The sequence below is a fragment of the Sminthopsis crassicaudata genome, chromosome 5, assembly GCF_048593235.1.
Source record: "Sminthopsis crassicaudata isolate SCR6 chromosome 5, ASM4859323v1, whole genome shotgun sequence".
Lineage (NCBI taxonomy): Eukaryota > Metazoa > Chordata > Mammalia > Dasyuromorphia > Dasyuridae > Sminthopsis > Sminthopsis crassicaudata.
This window is the reverse complement of record NC_133621.1, coordinates 176,952,608-176,971,968: the sequence shown is the minus strand read 5'-3', so window position 1 is coordinate 176,971,968 and position 19,361 is coordinate 176,952,608. Positions and strand designations below refer to the sequence as shown.

Here is a 19,361-nt window from a genome sequence, read left to right as displayed (position 1 = left end):
ATTAGTTAACTTCTCTTTGCCTGTGTTTCCTTATCTATAAAATGGGGCTAATAATAGCACCGGTCTGCTAGGATTGCTACAAGGACCAAATGAGGTAAAAATTGTAAAGCACTAAGCATGGAGATTGTCCATAGTAACACTATGTAAATGTTTCCTATATAATATATAAAATATATATATGGTATAAACCATATAAATTATTATGCAGAAAAATTTCTGGAAACAAAATCTTCCCTAAATAATTTAAGGCTCACAATTTAAAAAAAAAGAACTAAGGGGGAAAAAAACCTATTATTTCTACTATTTTTTTCCTGAGGCAAACTGGAGTTAAGGGACTTTCACAAGGTCATGCAGTTACTAAGAGTCTAAGGCCACATTTTGGCTCAGATCATCCTGACTCCAGGACAGGATGGTCTATCTATTGAACCACCCAGCCCTAAAAATCTATTTAAAAAAAAAAAAAAAAAAACAGATCACATTAGAATGAAAGGATCTCAATGAAACTCAAAATTATGTAAACACTGCTAAAACATCAGTGTTCAGTAACAAACAATACTTATTTTTACAACAATAAAAACACCATTAAAAAATCCTTTTGCTAATCAATGTAACTATCATTTATAGATTTACTTTAGAAGCATTGTACTGCTTCATTATCTTTAAAAATTCATTTACTGAATAGAAGGTAGCTCTACAGATTATACAGAGTAGCAAGAATCTCAAGTGCTGTGGTTATTCCCCATTTGCCAGTCTCTCCCGCCCCTGAAGTTTATAATCAGATTAGTGAGTAACAGGGAGTTTAAAATAGGATAGAGACCTCCCCATTAATTTAGCAAATCTTCATGATCTGAGTCCTAGGAACAGAAGAATAACACAGCGGCAATAACTGAAATAGGACATATTCCCACACAAATATGGTAATAAATGAGACAATGCTAAAAAATGTTTAAAACCACAAAATCATGATGATAAAATGGCATATTTTCAAAAATACCTATATGAAACATTTTTATTTTAAAAACACAATTCTTTCATATTCCCTACATATGTTATACTCCTTCAGGCTCATGGCCAATATGAGGGAGATCTGTTAGCCAGTTATTGAGAGAATATGAGGTGTTGTGAACAAAACAAAACAAAACCAACTCTTAATTTTTGTTATACAGTGCACTTCTAATTTAGTGAACAGACTTTGATGTACAGCCAAATCACTAAAATTTATAAAGAAAATTCCAGGATAAAATAAACTTTAAAAAGGATCTTAGATAAGTTTTAGACAAGCTAAAAGGCCTTATTTCAGGTTTATAAGCAAACATATCTAAAGTGAACTATAAACTGTAATAATTTGAGGCACCACTTCCAAAACCTCAGTTGAGGCTAGAAATCCCTTTTTGGAACAAAGAGATCATAAAGAAACCTCCAGGTTATAAGCCACTTTTAAAGAAAGTTTATTAGGTTTAATAGTCTGAGGACCTGTTCCCTTGGTACAGATTCACCAAAAACTGGAGACCAGTTCAAACTCTGAAATAAGGAGTCTTCACTAAAATTCTATGAATTTCAATCCCTCTTGGGGGATTCACCCTCCTTTTTCTCTCACAAAATGATTCATAATACAATAATATCCGTCTATGGCCAGAAAGCACTCTTTACCCCAAAGAAAAATTTATAAACTCCTCTAATATCAACACATTTTAAAAAGTAAATAAAATTTAGCAGAAATACTAATGTTTAAATAATATTCATTCAATTGTTGCATTCAAAATAATTCATTGTTTACATATTAACAGAGGAATGATAGGCCAAAAAATAATTTTACTGTATTGATGTAGACACTGCATTTATTAAAATGGAATGCTAATGAATTCATTCATTAGTATACATCAGTGCCAAAGGCAAGATTATTAAAATCCGACAAGTGTACTTGTGAAATCTATCAACATTTATTTTCCCAATTATCTTTTTTTCAAGGTTTTAAAATTCCTGGTCAAATTCCATTAAAACAAAAAGGAAGAAATAATTTTAATCTATTGTGTTGCTTTAAATAAACAAGTCACCAAGTACATATTTAAAAATCTTTTCTTGTTATATTCAGACTATGGCACTGATGGGTAAGATATTTAACTACATAAGAAATTTTTGTTTTCTCTATTTGCTATATAATTAGCAAACTATAGTTACTATAGTAAAGCAAAGACAACAGAATGTTTAAATACATATGCTAATTAATTCAATTCATCAGTGATCCTGGCAAACAGCCATCTCAGAAATCTGCAATTCTGATTTAAATGAAAATAGCACAATAACACTACATGCTAGCTATCTATTTTAAAAGGAGCCAATAATTTAAGTCAACCAAAACAAAACAAAATTTCTGTTATCATGATAATAATGAAATTCAATTTTTAAAGCACAAGTTCAATTTTAACTATACTTAAAATGCTTTACTTTCAATACAATATCATGTACTATAAATAACAGGTGAATTAAAGAATTTTCTTCAATTTAATGGCTTCATGAATAGCAGCAATGTAATGAACTATATCAAAACTTTTTTTTTAAAGAAAATTTTTCCTCAACAGTTCAAAAAAAGTATAAATTCTCTGGTTAGTATTCAATCATGTTACCTTATTCAAGCTGTTAGAAATAAAAAAAAATTTTAAAAACATATCTAATTTTGCGCAGAATCCCATTACTTCTTTTGTTGCTGTTGTTAGTGAAAAATCAGTAAAGTGCTTGGTCCCGAATCCTGCACTGTAACACTGTAACCTACCCTAATAGAGAGGAACTATCCTGGCTCTGAGGAAAAAAATCAACCTCTCCCTTCTCTGACCCTATGGAAAAGAAGCCAGGCTGCCATGACAACCTTTGTTCCAAACAGCCTTCCACCGTGCCATCCTGAAGAAATCTAGGGTTCAGTACAGCTGCTGTGCCAGATGCTGATAAAATACAGACCTCTTCACTAGAAGAGAAAAGAATTACATATTAATTTCAACAAAGTAGCTCAAAAAATTATGATTTTAAATACAAGTCAACTTTTAAGACACTAATAAGTACTATAAATGAAAAATGCTATCATCTTATATGATTTAAAATCTAAGGAAGGAATTTTTTTTTTTTTTTTTTTACCAATCAGGTGGGGAGGGCAAGTAGAATTTTCTTTATTACCAACCATTATTTATCCAACATAATTTATAAAACAATAAACAGTTTTCCTTAAAACTTGACAGGACAAATTATATATTATTTTTAAATATTAGCTATAATAATTTGCATTGTGAATTCTGTAATAAAATAAGTAAAATTATTAAAATAATTCAAGAAAATTTAATTAGTATAAATTCCTCCAATATTAAATTTTATTTCACTCAAACAATAAAAGAAATGTCAAAATTCTCTACCTGAACTATATTAAAATATATAAATTAAACTATTTTAAATGTATTACAAAAATAGGGATATTCTACTAATTACATATCATTCCATTTAGGAAACAAACATAAGCATTGCTAAGAAAAATGCATTTAGGCTCAATCTGAATGATACATAAAATAAATACAAGATGACAGATCATGAATACAATGGATATAGAAAGTTTATTTCTACTTCACCTTTCTTACTTTATATACAAAGAAATTAAAGTCCTAGTGATTTTTCATAGTTCACACTACTAAAAATTGACAAAGCTAGCATTCAAATCCAAGTCTTCTAATTCCAAATCAAGATTTTTTTTTTCTAAAAGGTATACTATAGATGCATTCTGAAATACTATTTAAGCAAAGGTTTTCAAATGTCAGCTTCAAAATCTTTATACAAAATCTACACATCCTCAAAACTGCCTTGGCACTGCTCTGAGACTCAAGCTTTTGACCTATTCAGAAAACAGAAGAGAAATAGTATGACATTTAGAAACTCAGGTTATGATTATGATTTACCAAATACTAGTTGATTCACTGTAGCCCACTACAGCATGACAGCCTAATGCTTTTGCATGAGATTTTATTTCTTGTCTGATTTCTGCCCACCAAGCATCTCGAGTTTCTGGTTCATCTGAAAAACAAATAATAAATCAGCTTGTAATTTGGGGGTATATGACCTTTAAAATAGCATATTAACTGAAATACTTAATAAGCATACTATTAAGCATAGAGAGTAGTGTCACAAAATATATTAGAAAATATTTTCATATTTAAAATCCAATGCTTTGTTTTATTAGCTTAGTTAGTTTAGTTGTCACTTGTCTGAAAATAAATTAGGCCTATAAATTCTTCACTAGCATTGGGTCACCAAGTAGAAATATATCTTCTTACATACCTTAAAAGTAAAGACACAACAGGTTCCAAACTCAAAATTTAGAATCTATGTCCCAAGAGAATACCTTATGTCTCACTTTCACACTGGTCAGGATTAGCATATCTGGAACCTTTTTCTTTTAAAGCAAAACCAATACATTTTGGGAATAAGTGTAAAGAATGTGGATTAGGAAACAGATTCTCAATACCTGAAGTAAGAATGATATACAAAACAATCTAACAAAGTCCTTCTTTTCTAGTAAAAGATTTACCAATGTTAACTGAAAAGAAACCATCCTTATAAAAAGGAGTAGGACGTACAGCAGAAAGATAAAAAATATAAAACTTTCTAACCTAAAAATTTGTACTTAAAAAAAAAATCAAATTTGCAAAACAGGAGATTTTAATTATAGCACAATGAACTTTATTTCTTGTTCACACTCACAAAATGTATTGAAATTATAGAATTTTACCTAATTTCAAGGCTGTACATCTTGCAAGTGATGACAAGTAAAGTTGTTCAGTGTCTACTTTAGTGCCACACATTTATCTTTATCAAGCCTTTATCTCCCTGCATTTAACTTGATATAACCAATGAGCAGTAGCTGCCAAAAATACTTCTTAATTATAGTAAAAAATGCTATGAACAAAATCAGTTTAAAATAATTCTACATTTGTTTCCATATATAGCTGCTCTCATGTATAAACAATTTGGTATAGGGGGAAAAAAAAAATCAACTCTGTCTAGATAACTAAATCCCTCTTTGAAATTTTTCCATGTTAAAAAGTTTTATATCAACTCAATCTAAAAGTACATTTAATAGTGCTTACTGTGTGCAGAGAATGGTAACATTTGGTCATAACTAAAACTAAAAAAACCATATAATATACAAATTTCCATTTAGGAAAAATGGTTTATGTCTAATTCTTAAAATACTTTTTCCCTCCAAAAAATGAAAAAATATATTAAAATTATGTTTCAATAACCAATGACAAAGAGGGAGAAGTAGCATATTAACTATGATAAAGTAAAGAAATCAAAGCACACATACACACAAAAAAATTAATGAACTTTTTCTAGTTTATACAGCAGAATGGTATGACTATTGAGGCAGGAGATAAAGGCTGAATCGCAAAATATATCAGCCAAAACTTGAATTAAATATTTAGATTTATACAATTTTCTTTCAGAGGAAAAAAAAAAAAGTGGATCCCAAAGAAGTTGGAAATGGGTCAAAAGAGGACTGAAGGAAAAGAGATGACAAAAAAAGAAGAGGCTGAAATGTTGAAACTATCAACTCAATATTCTCTTTTAAGAAATGTGTGGGGTAATTAGGTACAACACTGTACCCATGTTATCTACTGCCTGACTTGCAAACTCTTAAGAAATGAGATTTGTATATGCATATACATTTATGCAGTGTATAAGCAAATTTAATCAACACACTCTTATCTCTCCTAAGATTTTTTGTTCTCTCTCCTTTTCTATGATGAAGTTTTAACATCTAAGAAAATAGGATTCTGGTGTCTAATTTAATCTAAGTTAAAATCCCAGGGGAAAAAAATCAGGAAGGATAATAAAAGCAAAACTCTGTTTAAATACCAGATATGATCATTAAAAATTACATGTAAATAAATTTTAAAACACTGAATCATTTTAAATGCAATGGGGCTCTTATTTTTTAAATTGGAGGATAAACCTTTTATAATTCAGAGTATCATTGAAAAATTTATTTATTTAGCAAATATAGATTTCTACATAAAAGATTTGCCTAAAGTCAGGCTATTCAAAACAATACATTGTAATTGATTTTCTTTTTCTAAAAAGATACAAACAAGATTTTTTTTAATAATAACATGTGAACTGAGAATGTTGCATTTTAAGTTTAATTTATAAACTTGAATGTTACATTTTTAAATGGCTAGTAAATAAATCTAAATTTAAAAGTGTGTGTCATTACTTTGATATATGTATACACATAACACAGACTAGATAAACACACTTAACTTACCTTAGTATTTATGCATAAAATCATCACATAATTAAACCAAACACTATGACATCATAAGTGGTTAATATAAAACACTGAATGCAGTGTGAATGCAGCATTCTTATTTTTCTGACAAATATAGTAACAAGCAGCCTTTATTTTGACACATGAGCCACACAATTCCACATGGGGATGCCATTGTAATATTTACAAATTTAGTAATGCTAAGGATTTACATAACAGAGGAGCTAAGGAAGCAGGATGGCATGTGTCACACTCCAAAGGGCTTCTTTAATTTTGTTTGTGGCTAAAGCAAAAGCTCAGAGAACAAAGGGTTTGCAAAGCAGATTTAGCAGACAGTAGCCAGAAACAGTGGAGATTTTGGCGCATGCTCGGATCAGGTGACAGTACAGACTGAGAACTATGGCAGCTCACTGAAATGGTTACAGAAAGTAATGGCCCTAGATTCTAGGTGAAAGCAAGGCAAGCATACGGTATGTAGCACTCAATCACAGGCTTTTCTAGTATAGGTAGTAGTTCTTTAGCAAAAATTATCTAAAACTTTAAGCAATAAATTGGAAAAGATTAATTCTGGATCTATTATATCTGGGATATGGACATTTAAAATAGTAAACTCATTTATTTAGTATTAAAGAAAAGTTTAACTTTATTCAAAATCTACTTTATGTTTAGACCAAAGTAAACTATAAAAATATTAATTAGGTTCTGCCTGATTTACTAAAGCATAAAGTTCAGAAAGATCTGGTATCCTAAAACTGAAAATGCTCAAGTCTTAAAAACTAAGAGTTAAATCTATTGTCACAGAAGATGTATTCATAAACTTTTATAAACAAAAAGTTTAAGTTGAAATTTTTAAAAATATAATACTCCAGAGCTACCAAATACTTGGAGCTACCAAACTTATAAAAAAAAATTATTCTAGGAATTTTCAAAGGTATAACACAGAAACTCTTTCAACATTAATCTTCCTATCAATCATCTATAATTTAACAAAAAAAAAAAAAAAAAAAAAAAAAGGACAAATGCCAATACCTTTAAATAATTAAAGTTTCTTTTGCTTCCCAATTATTCATGTTATTTTGTGGCTTTCTTCCATATATACTTCAAATCACCTTATGGATTCTTTTCATATCCCTTTCTAGATGTTGAGACAAACTAAGCTATAATTCAATTATCTCGTCTCTTTATAAGATAAAACATAATTAGATAAGACAAAACTGCTAGCAATGAATTCAACTTTGCTAAAGTTGAATATTTAGACTACAGCTATAATAGGGTTTTTATCTTGTCATTGTGGAAGAATCATATTAAGCAATGATTTTAAAACTATTAATATTTTCTATTAAGTTTATCTCTTGGCTGAGCAATAAAGCAGTGACACTATAAAGACTCTCCTTACATGGTAAGGAACTGTTTCTTTGTCATTATCCAACATATACTAAATAGAATGTCACAGAGGTAAAGTATATTTTGGATTACTCACTCTGCCCAAAAAAAAAACAAACAAACTTATAAAGTGATTTAGAGACAAAAAGGAGAACTGACCTGTTACCCTATTCAACCAGATTTGTTAAAGAGCAAGAAGGTGAAGAGCAAGATAAGATAACATATTAGGAGAAAGTAAACTTTAAACAGGAGCCTCTTTCTCCCTAGTTAAAAGGCAAAATTTACATCTGAAAGAGTAAATTCAACATAAAAGTCAGTTTAAAGGAAAAGGTATATATAGCATTAGGATGAGGTACCAACAGTCAACAAAGAGCCATGTTATAGGGCAAAGTCACAAGGACAGAATGGTTTAAAATGTGATAGTTTAAAATTTTTGGATAATAGCATGGCAAAATATATGTGACTGTCAAGAATACCTCTGGATGAAATGCTTAGGACACAGCTTACTCTATAATCTTATAATTTCTCTAAGAGATCACTTTTATTGCTTATGAAGAAATAGTTCATATCATATAAATAATAAATTTATCTCATTTAAAAATTCTTTTCAAAGAATACATTTATATCATTTTAACAAGCACTTCCTCACATTTGAGGAAATGATTTTCCAAATATGGAAAATCAAAATTTGTTTAACAATAAATATGCTCTCGTTTCCCCATATTAAATATTACATATAGTGAAAGAATAATTGCTTCACCAATGTATGCCTAAAGAGAATTCTGAGAACACCTAATTCCATATTCATAGCTGTATAATAATACAAATTAAGATTAATAATTTTAGCAAATGTCATTCAAAACTCCATTAAATTAAACCAAATTCAGTGCATTTGAGCTGACAAATAAATCTGTACATTCAAGGAATAGTTTATTTTCTTGTAAATGAGCTAACATGTCTTGTTAGAATTCAGTAATATTATTATTCAAGGCATATCTTTCAATGCTATTTTTTTTAGATTTTGCCAATTAATTTGGGAGGGGGAAGAGAAAGAGCTGATACTATTCTAGGACAATATTTTTCAATTTAAGATCATTGATTGAAACTTTTTCTCTATTGGTCTGGAAAATCAATTAATTATATTTCAATAAGTAAACAGGAATAATGATTGAATTAACGTAAGATATACCCTAAATCCTATCATTTATACTAATATTGAAGAGGAGACCCCAAAACTCTGAAAATCCTGATTTTTAGATTTCCGGGGTACTCTCTTCAATATGTATTTTAGAACAGATTTCAAAAATCTCTTCCTAAGCACAAGAAAATCTATCTCAGTTTATTCATTATTGAGACTAAATATTGTCGACTGCAAAAGGTAACACATACACTCAATTTAAAAAAATTTTAAAAAAAATTTAAAAAAGACATCTTAAAAACGCTTGAAACTGTCAACTAGAAAGAGGGGAAAGAAAATTCTAACTTTCTACTCCTCACACTCTAAAGTCTTCTCCATTTAAAAAAAGACATTTTTTAACTCTTATGATCATCACCATAACTTGTACTATCCCCTAAGAAAACCTGAACTAGTACATATCTTGGCTAAAGTAACTGCAGATTACCTCTGTGCTCTCTCAAAACCACAAGTGAGTTAATGTTTTTATTCTCACAGAAAAACTTTTCAATAAAACATTTCCACCTATTTGACCCATAAATTAAGCCTTAGAAATTTAAGGCTTTAAGATAACATAGCTAGAAGATGAAAATCTCCTTGAAGTTAATCCATATGTTCTATTGGATCTTTGTATATTCAACTGCTTAACTTAAAGCTCTGCACATAGCAGATGCTTAACACTTTTTAAATATCACTCTCATTGAGACTTTTTTTTTTTAATGTCCCCTATACATTAGTGACTCTTCATGGTGTCAACATCATTGTCCACTTTAAATCTTCTGTGCATAACAGAAGGCTGTCAAGAAAGCCAAAAAGGTTGACCAGCTTAACATCTCATGCTGACTTTCTAACAAATTTAAATCAAAACCCCAACTAAAAAATCTAATACTCCTCATTTCCTTTCTTGTATACTCAATGCTACTATAATCTACCTATATTTATTTTCATATGAAAAGCTACATTAGCAACAAAATAGAATCAATTTGAGGGGTTCACAAAGCCAAAACTTTATCTCCTGACTACTCCTGTTGGTCAATTCTTTCTTTACCATCCAACATAATTATTTTTTCTCTAATTCGCCCCTACCCCATAGCACCTTCCTAAAAACACCAGCTGGGTATATATGAAGTCTCTCTGTTCAAATGTGTTTTTAAATGTAGCAGAAAAAGAGAAAAATGGCTTAGGGCTTCTTGAGAAGTTGTCTTGTAACAAGCTAGGAATAGCCTGCTGGAATTTTAAAAAGAAAATATTACTTATGTAATTTTATACCAACTTTGAGCTTCAAAGAACATGGAAGGAAGCAAAAGAAAAAAAGGTAGATAGAAAAGAAATTCTGAGCAAAGAGAATCCAGGTTACTGTACCTATGGCCTAAAAGAATAAAGGGTAAGCTCTCTTCTGGCTAAGATAGAGATGAATAACCAAAAAATATTTGTTCTCTCAAGCAAAAAAAAAAAAAAAAAAAAAAAAATTGGTGAGGGAGAAGACAGAGAGCTGGTTAAAAGTCAGCAGAATTTTACTCTGGAATTTTCTTCTCAGAATAAACGAAAAGCAAAGCAGGCAAACTTTCTAAGTTTTATACTGAGAATAAGGAAAAAACTAAAAAAGGCATATAACCTCGAAGAAGGGACAGAAGAGTATAAGGAGTCTCCTTAAACAAAATAAGTTCTTATTAGGCAATATTAATAATTGATGAATGTGTGAAGATATCAAATTTTACCTCAAAGGAGTGCTTGGTCTCAATTTATCTCCAATATACATGAAATATACATAAATATTAGTTACTGGATTAACAGGACATAATTAGCATATTAGCATTCTTTATTTTAATTTAAAAAACTTTTTTTTTTTTAAACAAAGTGTGTTTTCTGTTTAAGGAACAAACACTGATGAATAAATGATGTGACTTCATCATAAGAGTGGTGGGAAAAGCCTCATATTGATTCCCACATAGGTTAGACATAACTGTTCTTTATAAACCCAAACTTCCATGGCAAAGCTATCTATCAACTTGTGATCGAACTTTTCAGTCTATTGTCTGGAATTTGTGTTGGGTCCTTCTTTCCTAACCAGCTTTTTTTTTACCTAAACATTTATACTATGAACTTCCAGAACCACTAAGCTTGTTCTCCTTTTTGCCTCCCAAATAAACCATGCTCACTTTTAAAATCTGACTCATGTTCATTTTAATGTCTCAAACTGGATTGCCCTCTTTTTTCCAGCCACTAATCTAAATCCTATTATTTCCTTTAAGCATCAGCTCAGTCCTAACTCCTCCTTATTAGTTCACAATGGCTTTTCTCATCTCTGAATTCCTATAACATTGTACTACGTAACATGATGCTTTACAACATATATTCATTAAATACTTACTAATTATTCACAGGTTAGTGGATAGATAGAAGCCTGGGTTTGGAGCCAAGAAGACACTTTTAGTACATACAGATTGTGACTCTCGACAGACAAATTAATCTCTCAATACTATGGGTAATTCTCTAAGACTGAAGCTACAGAAAAGGAACTCAGTGAATTGGCAGAAGTTTCTGCCTGGCAAGGTGTTCCCCAGACCCATGAAATCACAAATGCTTTCCAAAAGAACACAAAACTAAAGCATCAATTCTCAATCAATCCCTTCTAGAGTAAATGCCCTATGTAGTTTTGTTTTTTATTTCATTTCCTTAATAATACCCAGTACAATGCTGCACACCACATAATAAAAATGCTATTACAATGCTTAAGAACCTGGGATTCTGCTAATTTATATATTTTCTCCACTTATATGTATTTTAACTTCTCAATTCTTTAGAAGACAGTCATTAGTTGCTATGACAAAAAACACTGTCTTGTAGTCAATACTCTAATAATAAGCTTCTCCAATTTTATGTGATGCCTTTCTAACTTAAAGTGTTAAGACTTATTATTCTATAGGGCTTGACTCCAAGAACTCAGGTCAACTCCACACTATAAACAGAACTTAGTGGAGGAATGCTGCTGCTAATAGGAGGAATTTCCAAAGTATTTCACAAAACACTCTCTCACCAAAAATACCTCATGAGGGAAGCAACGGGAATACTGTCTCTCCTTAATAGATGAAGAAACTGAAGCCAACTGGTTTTAGTCACTTTTTAGCTCAATTTTGTACATCAACCCTAAATCTGCTTTCCACACAGTCAGGTTTCAATATATATCTTTACTGCTGTCATTCTAAGGCCACTGCATTTTACTCCTTGTTAACTTGGTAGACCCTATGACATGGAAAAGACTTCAGGCTCAAAAATGAAATCTTCCACCCACTCTGCACATCCTCCTCCGCTTGGGTTGGTTGTCCTAATTGTTTCAATGCTTGGGCCTTTTCTTCCACTTGAAGTACTGGAAATTTGTAACTCAACCTGCACATATATTTCTGTCAGGACCCAGACTCTGCACCTAGCTTCCTTTCTTGATTTTTTTATTTTGTCTAACCCCACCCCTCACCATCTAGATTAGAAGGTCAAAAATAAAGAAGAGATTCAACACCACAAACAGAAGCAAGTTAAACTCCTCCGTCACATCATCTGCTTGCCAGGAGGACCACTACATCTTCATTTTCAACATTTAAGAACAGAAATCTAGAAGGAAGGACAGGAAGAAGATATTGTGTTTCTTTTCTCTATCTCTGAGAGACAAAGATTTCCTCTCCTTCTATCACTACCCCTTGCCCCCCACACACACACTTCTTCTCCTTGGAAAAGACCGTTTCATTCCTCCTTTTCTTCAGTTTTTTTACCCCAAAATAAGAAATTTCTGTTTGCATTACAGTTTTTATAAGCTAATGAGGGAAAGGAACAAAAGAAAGCAGATGCTTTTGCATCTAATAAAAAAACTATACTAGTAAGAAAGTAAAGGATAATCAGGAGTTGATTTCCATAAACACTGTCATCTACATAGATGCATGTCCAAGTTGATTTCTTTATTTCATATTTCATATTTCTTTACAAGTATTAACAAAATTTAAGGATCCTCCTCCTTAAGGTTTCCACTTTGATGTTTTGAAAATCTGTGGTTAGAAATGCAATCATATGTCATTCTTTATTATGTGAAAACTAAATTACTAAGGGATTTATTTAGGAAAGCTTTAGTAACACAATGAATTAACTCCTTTTAAGTGAAATTAAGATCTATTAGCATTTATTTTCCTGATGTTTACTAACACGAGCAACTCCTGTTTATCTGTGAGAATATATGACATACATATTCCAAAAATCTGTCAGAAAGCAATGGCAAAAATAATAAAAATAAGCAATTAATTTATAAGTGCTTCTGAAATACAATTTTCTTCAGCAGACTGATCAGCATAGTTTTTTATAGGTTGACTATAAAAATTACTTTGTATTTTCTAAGCATATTATCAACTCAGCAGAAAGCTTTATGGTCAAAAGACTATAGTAAAGGTTGAAATTAAAGACATCTTTTAAAACTTTCAACATTTTTACTCCTCTAATTTATATTCTGTTTGTTCTATCACCTATAGTTTTGTTCTTTTTATATGTCTCATACAAATTGATTACTGAGACAAGTGTCATTATTTTTAAATCAAAACATATATTGCTTCCTCCAATCACTGTCCTCTCAAGTTCTACAATAACAATTATGAAGCTTTCAATTCCTTTAAAACTAACAAAATAGTTTCCCTTTCTTTCTATTTATCCAAATGCTACCACAGCTGAAAAAATAATTCCACTTGTCTAAAATATTAGATTACAAGAGCTAGTCAGATTTCTAGATCTTTAAATTATGTATGGTTTATTGATTCTTAATGTCCACCAAACTCTTTCTCCCTAGTCCCTGAACTCACTGTTCTCATCATTTTCTTATACCCTTTATAATTCTCTTCTCAGCACATTTTCTCTTCAACCACTTCACTTTGAAGGTCGTTATCCTCTCAAATAGTAACCTCAGTTTTCCCTTACATAAATGAAGGGGGCTTAGTATATGACTTTTAACATCCATTCTATATAAATTTTTTATTATATAAATCTTTAATATAAATCAATTATTCCAAGTGAAAAATAGAAATACTGAACATTAGGTGCTATTTCAATGGGGAAATAATGTAATAAAATAATATGTAATTATCAGATCAATACTTTTTTCTAACATGCAGAGAACATGAATGCAAACAGAATGAAATTGTGCTTCACTGTGATGCACATTTACAGCCAGTACCACTCCCTAAGGGAATCTGCTTACTAAAAACGTCCCCATTTTTTCAAATGATTTTATCTTGATTGTTTTTTCTAAGGCTCTTAATCTAAAGCCTACAAAAGCAACAAGCTCTAAATTTATTCATTGAATATATTTCCTTTTCCTAAAAACTTACATTAAGTCATAATAAGATCATAGCCCTTAAAGTTGAAAAGGGACCTCAGATATCGCCTGATTCAACAACACCTTTGTATTATAGAAGAAACAGAGGCCCAGAGAGAGTGGTTGACTTTTCCAAGGTCACATAGTATCTGGTACACATTAGAAGCTGGATTCCAATACAGGAAATGATTTCAAATCCAGTGCCCTCTCCTGTATCTCATAATTGTTTTCAAAGGCCCTATAAATTAATTCAAATTAAGGTTGTTTTACAACACACAACAACAACAAAGAGTTGTCTCAAATGTAACCATAGCTCTTTTACAAAGATTATTTCCTTTGCTTCTTAAAACATGCCTATGAGACAGACAAGGAAGAGTTTATATCCATTCTACAGACAAGGAAACTGAAGTTCAAAGAGACTAAGGCCTTGAGAGCCCAGACTAGTGAAAGGTAGAATAGAGAAGAGAATTCAAGTTTTCTTTTTCCTACTTTAGTAAACGTTCTTTCCACTAAATAATACTGCTTCCTCTTATGTTTTAAAAATAGCATATTCTACTTATCATTACTGAGTAAATTCAGTTTTGTATTTTAAATTCATCCTAATACTTAATTCATGATGAATTTAAATAAGTCTTTCCATTGAAACCTTAACAATTTTTTAAAATTAAAAAATGCCATCTAACTATTACGTAGTTGGCTAATTTTTTATGCTAATCAAAGTGAGAGCATGCTAGCAAAAAATTCAGACAGGAAACCATTTTCCTAAAGATTTGCCAATGAATCCAGTCTAGGCTTGCAAAGATAATATCTGATTGCAATTCTTCTAGACTGAATTTAGGCAAATCTGCATGATGAATAGGCAATTTGTGAGCCTACAAGTCATACATGCATTACTTACTTCACATTTGAATCCTGGACCCCTAAGACAAAAAAAAACACTCTTCAATAATGAAAAAGTTATGGGACATATTCTAATATCCTATGTAAGAATTTTTACTGATACATTTATGACATATGAAACTAAAAAAAACTAGATAGGATCTTTAGGTAAAGTACTAATTTATTAAAGAATATATTATAATTTTATTACCATATCTTCTAAGGAAAAAAAGATGATATAAATGTCCTATTTTAAGTATTAGTGAAATATCAAATATTCAAATAATGCTAATAAGATATCAAGAACAAAAAAAAATTCATTTTTATTTTAAATAATATCATCATCTGAGGTTATTTTTCTTCCATTAATTTACCTAAAGGCTACAAAAAAGATTTTTGACTGTCTTCTAAAATACGTTTTCTATGTAAAATTTCCTCAAAAGGAAAATGGGTCCTCCATTCACTGGGGAAGGAGGGGGGGAGAGGAAGGGGGAGAAGAACACTTTCGGAAAATAGAAGGATTTAGCCCAAAGTATTTCTGTTCCTAATTTCTTAAACTTTTGTTTACTTCTAGAAAAGCAATCAAAATTCTTATAGTACTCAATTTTTTATGTTGCAAAGAACATTTGATATAGTAAAAGCAAACTTTAAATCTATTTCATATTCTATTTTAGAATGACAAAAATTGGTATTTCAAATATATATCTTTAATATGTGCCTAAAATTATGTTTTTAATATGTCTAAGCTTTTAATATTTTTAAAAAATCATACATTTAATGTAGAAAAACTCCAAATTTCATTAAGTATAATTTAAGAATAATATTTTGAAAACTGCATATTTAAGAACTCAAATAGTTTAAATGCATTTTGGGTTTTTTATTTAATTCATATCAAAGAATCAATTGAACTTTAACTAGCAATCCTACTAACTGAATTTGAGCTGATTTTCAAGTAAATGTATTTTTATATCTACTCATTTTTTAACCTATTGAAAAGTGATAACATTTTTTAAATAATCAAATAAATAGGTAAATAATCCAATTTAGATATTAGATAATAAAAGGAAAGGCTTAGCCTTTTCAGAATAAAATCAGTTGAAAGATTTAACAGGTTTTTACTTATATATCCTTATCTTGCATTTCTGAGGAAGGTTATAGACAATGTGTATATGTATATATATATATATATATGTTTATATATACATATACACACATGTATATAGTTATATTGCAAAAATTATAGAATTTACACTATACCTAATTAATTATAACATTTCTAAAAACTTCACTGAGCTGCCATAATTTTTGTCAGCATATGTAGTACTGAATGACTAATAAAATACCTGAATTGAAACTATTCCAGTCTAGCAGTTTGTAAGATCTTGTGTTACCCATAATCCCGACAAAGGCTGAGTTCAAAACATCAAATTAGTAGATTAGTTTTAGAAGCAGAATAATAGAAAATAAAACACTACAAACAAGAACATAATTGACAACACCATTCCACAGGAACTGGAAAGACAGACAGTAAAGTTAATAAGTTGAAATAGAAAAGGGAAAAGAGGTGCATGCTATAGCATCTAAAAATCTATCTTCGAGAAGGAATATCTTAATATTCAAAACTATTCTATTTTTCCCTTTGCTATATATTCCTTAATACTTTTTTTTAAAAACCATGATTTTTATTTTAATATTTTGTGGGTTTGAAAAGGAGTAGGAAGCAGGGAGAATAATAATAAAATACTTGTAAAATTGTAATTTTGTAAAGTTGTATTGCTATCTTCAGAATAATATTTTCCCTTAAATAATGCTTCTGAAATAATGTCCTACATTCCCTGGTTAAGATCAATCAAAAAGTAGTTTATAAAATTCTGATAAATTAATTTGAGAGTGCAAACAGAGTACTTGTTAAAATAAGCCCATGCATCTCAATCTACCATCAGTTTCTCCCTTAATGTTACCATCAGTTTATATTAATAAATTCAAATAATCAAATACATTATTTGGCTTTTTATTTTATTTTCCTTTTCAAAAGGAAAGAATTTTAATAAGTATTTTGATACTTAAAAATGAATTTACTACCCTTGATTATGAGTCCCTTTTTAATGCTTTACACAGTTTAAATTTCACATTTTAATAAAAATCATGTTAAGTAGAAACCAGAACAATGAATGTATATGTATGTGTGTGTGTAGATACATACCTAATTTCCATTTAGTGGTTTTTAAAATAAAAACCTAATGCAAGTTTTATTTTAAAAATATATTCACTCTCATAAGACAGAGAGGCTATGAGAGGTATTCTAGTTTCAAAACAAACAAACCAACCAAGCCAGGAGTCATATTTTCAAATGAAGAAGAAAAGCCATCAGTGATTTGATGGTCATTAAAACAAGAAACTTCATCATATTTAGGGATGTTTGCTATCTGGATGACTAGTATTAAACCATAGGGAGAACAATTCTTAAAAAAAAAGAAAGACTTGACCCAGGACACACAACAGTGCCTTTCAAATAATAAGCATGGAATAAACATTTCTTGAATTGAATCGATGCTATAAACACAGTATTTTGGCATAAGCATCAATCATAAACAGAGATTGCTCTGCCAGACTCCACAACTTAATCAAAACACAGTATGGTGATACATTAAAACAAATATTTTTAGCTTATAGCAGGTTCCAACTACACTTTTACTTATCCTTAAAATACATTCTTATTTCTTCTCTTTGGCTAGGTGGTAAATTTATTTAATAAAATATTTGAGTCAAGAGTTTTCATGTCGATAAAACCAGTGATAGCTTATGGTCTGCATAGTAAGTTTTATAAAATCTTCCAAACTCAAGATTTCCATTCTTTTTCCAAATATACAAGGACATAAAAATATGGATTTGGAACTTACTATATAAATAGACGTACCAATCTCTTTAAGAGTTATTAGTAAGATAAATTATTAATGTGTATTTTCTATATGTTATAACAACAAATACTTAATACCACTTAGAGAAAAATCAAATAATGATCTCTAATTTTTCTTCCAGTTCTAACACTCTGAATCTAAGATTTAACTAGAACAAAGGGATAGGGAAAAAAACAAAACAGACAGAAGGGGATAGGTGGGAAGAGAAGACTGATGCTTTAAAAAGATGCAGCTGCCAACCTTTAAAGCTAAATAATCCTGGCTCATGCATGCACACCCAAAGTAAATATCACTTCTCTGAAACTTTTTCAGAACTCCAGTGCTCAATACAAAAATTTATATCTATATAATTTACTAAGTATTTCTACATTGCTTCTCTAAAAATTAAAATTGACCCAAATAACAGTAAATTACTACTAACTTAAATCCCAAAACCAAGACATCAAGCAAAGAGGATTTTAATGCTCTGGGAAAAAGAGGGAAAAAACCTCATATGTAGATTGTGCTTTTCACCTGAGAGCTTCAAAACATTTTTTTTTTTAATGATATCAATATGTATGCTCATGGAGAGGCTATGAGAATTGACAGTAAAAAAAAAAAAAAAAGAAAAGAAACAGTTAATAAAATATACACATACATAGAGAGAGAGAGAGAGAAGGAAAGAGATACTGAGATTATGTGAAAAAATATTTTTAATCTTATGTAAGATTATCCATTAAATCAATGGTGAATAGATAATATTCCATTTAGAATGTTAAAATTCAGAAGATTTTAGAGGTTACTGTTCAGGAAGGCTAATTGTTCTATATTTTAGTAGTTTGCATTTTAGAAACTTCCCTTTTAATGAATAAACCAAGTTTCTGGAATTAGGGAGTCGTGGATGCCTACTTCCTTTGTCCATTTATAATTATGAGCAAGGACGATGACAGAAAAATATCACTTTCTTTTTTTGAATATAAATGAACTGCTATATGTAGCAGACGAGCACTAAAACTATAATATTAAAAGTTTTCAAAGTTCTTAATTATACAATAAATTAACATAAATATGCATATTTTTCCAATTAAATTATTAAGATTTTTCTTTAAGTAGGAAAAAACCTACTTAAATATGCAATTTATAAATATTAATTGTAACACAGAAAGAACTAATCATGATAACCATGGCCATGTAGATATCCAATGGCAAGATTTTACTGTGCTAGCTCCAAAGATGCCAACCTTAAGGGTCACCCTCAAGGTAACTTCTTGCCAAAATATAGTCCAATACAAATGAATGTCTTTTTAACAATTTGTATGAAAAGTCATCTTTTAAAATAGATATAAATAAATGAGTTAGAAATATCTTTAAGATAATCCT

The 19,361-nt window shown here is 30.0% G+C and overlaps 1 protein-coding gene across 16 annotated transcripts in view; it reads right to left on the bottom strand.

Annotated features, from left to right (window-relative positions):
• The window catches only part of C2CD5 (C2 calcium dependent domain containing 5), a 125,809-nt gene that overhangs the window by 48,951 nt on the left and 57,497 nt on the right, over positions 1–19,361 (bottom strand). For 9 of the 16 annotated variants that reach the window (XM_074268850.1, XM_074268849.1, XM_074268851.1 and 6 more), the window contains 2 exons: positions 3,933–4,047; positions 2,864–2,959 (listed from right to left, as the gene is read on the bottom strand). In XM_074268850.1, the coding sequence (XP_074124951.1) occupies positions 2,864–2,959; positions 3,933–4,047 (211 nt within the window). Of the gene's footprint in view, positions 1–2,770; positions 2,960–3,932; positions 4,048–19,361 lie in introns of all 16 variants that reach the window. The other 7 variants (XM_074268835.1, XM_074268836.1, XM_074268839.1 and 4 more) reach the window with 2 other exon arrangements.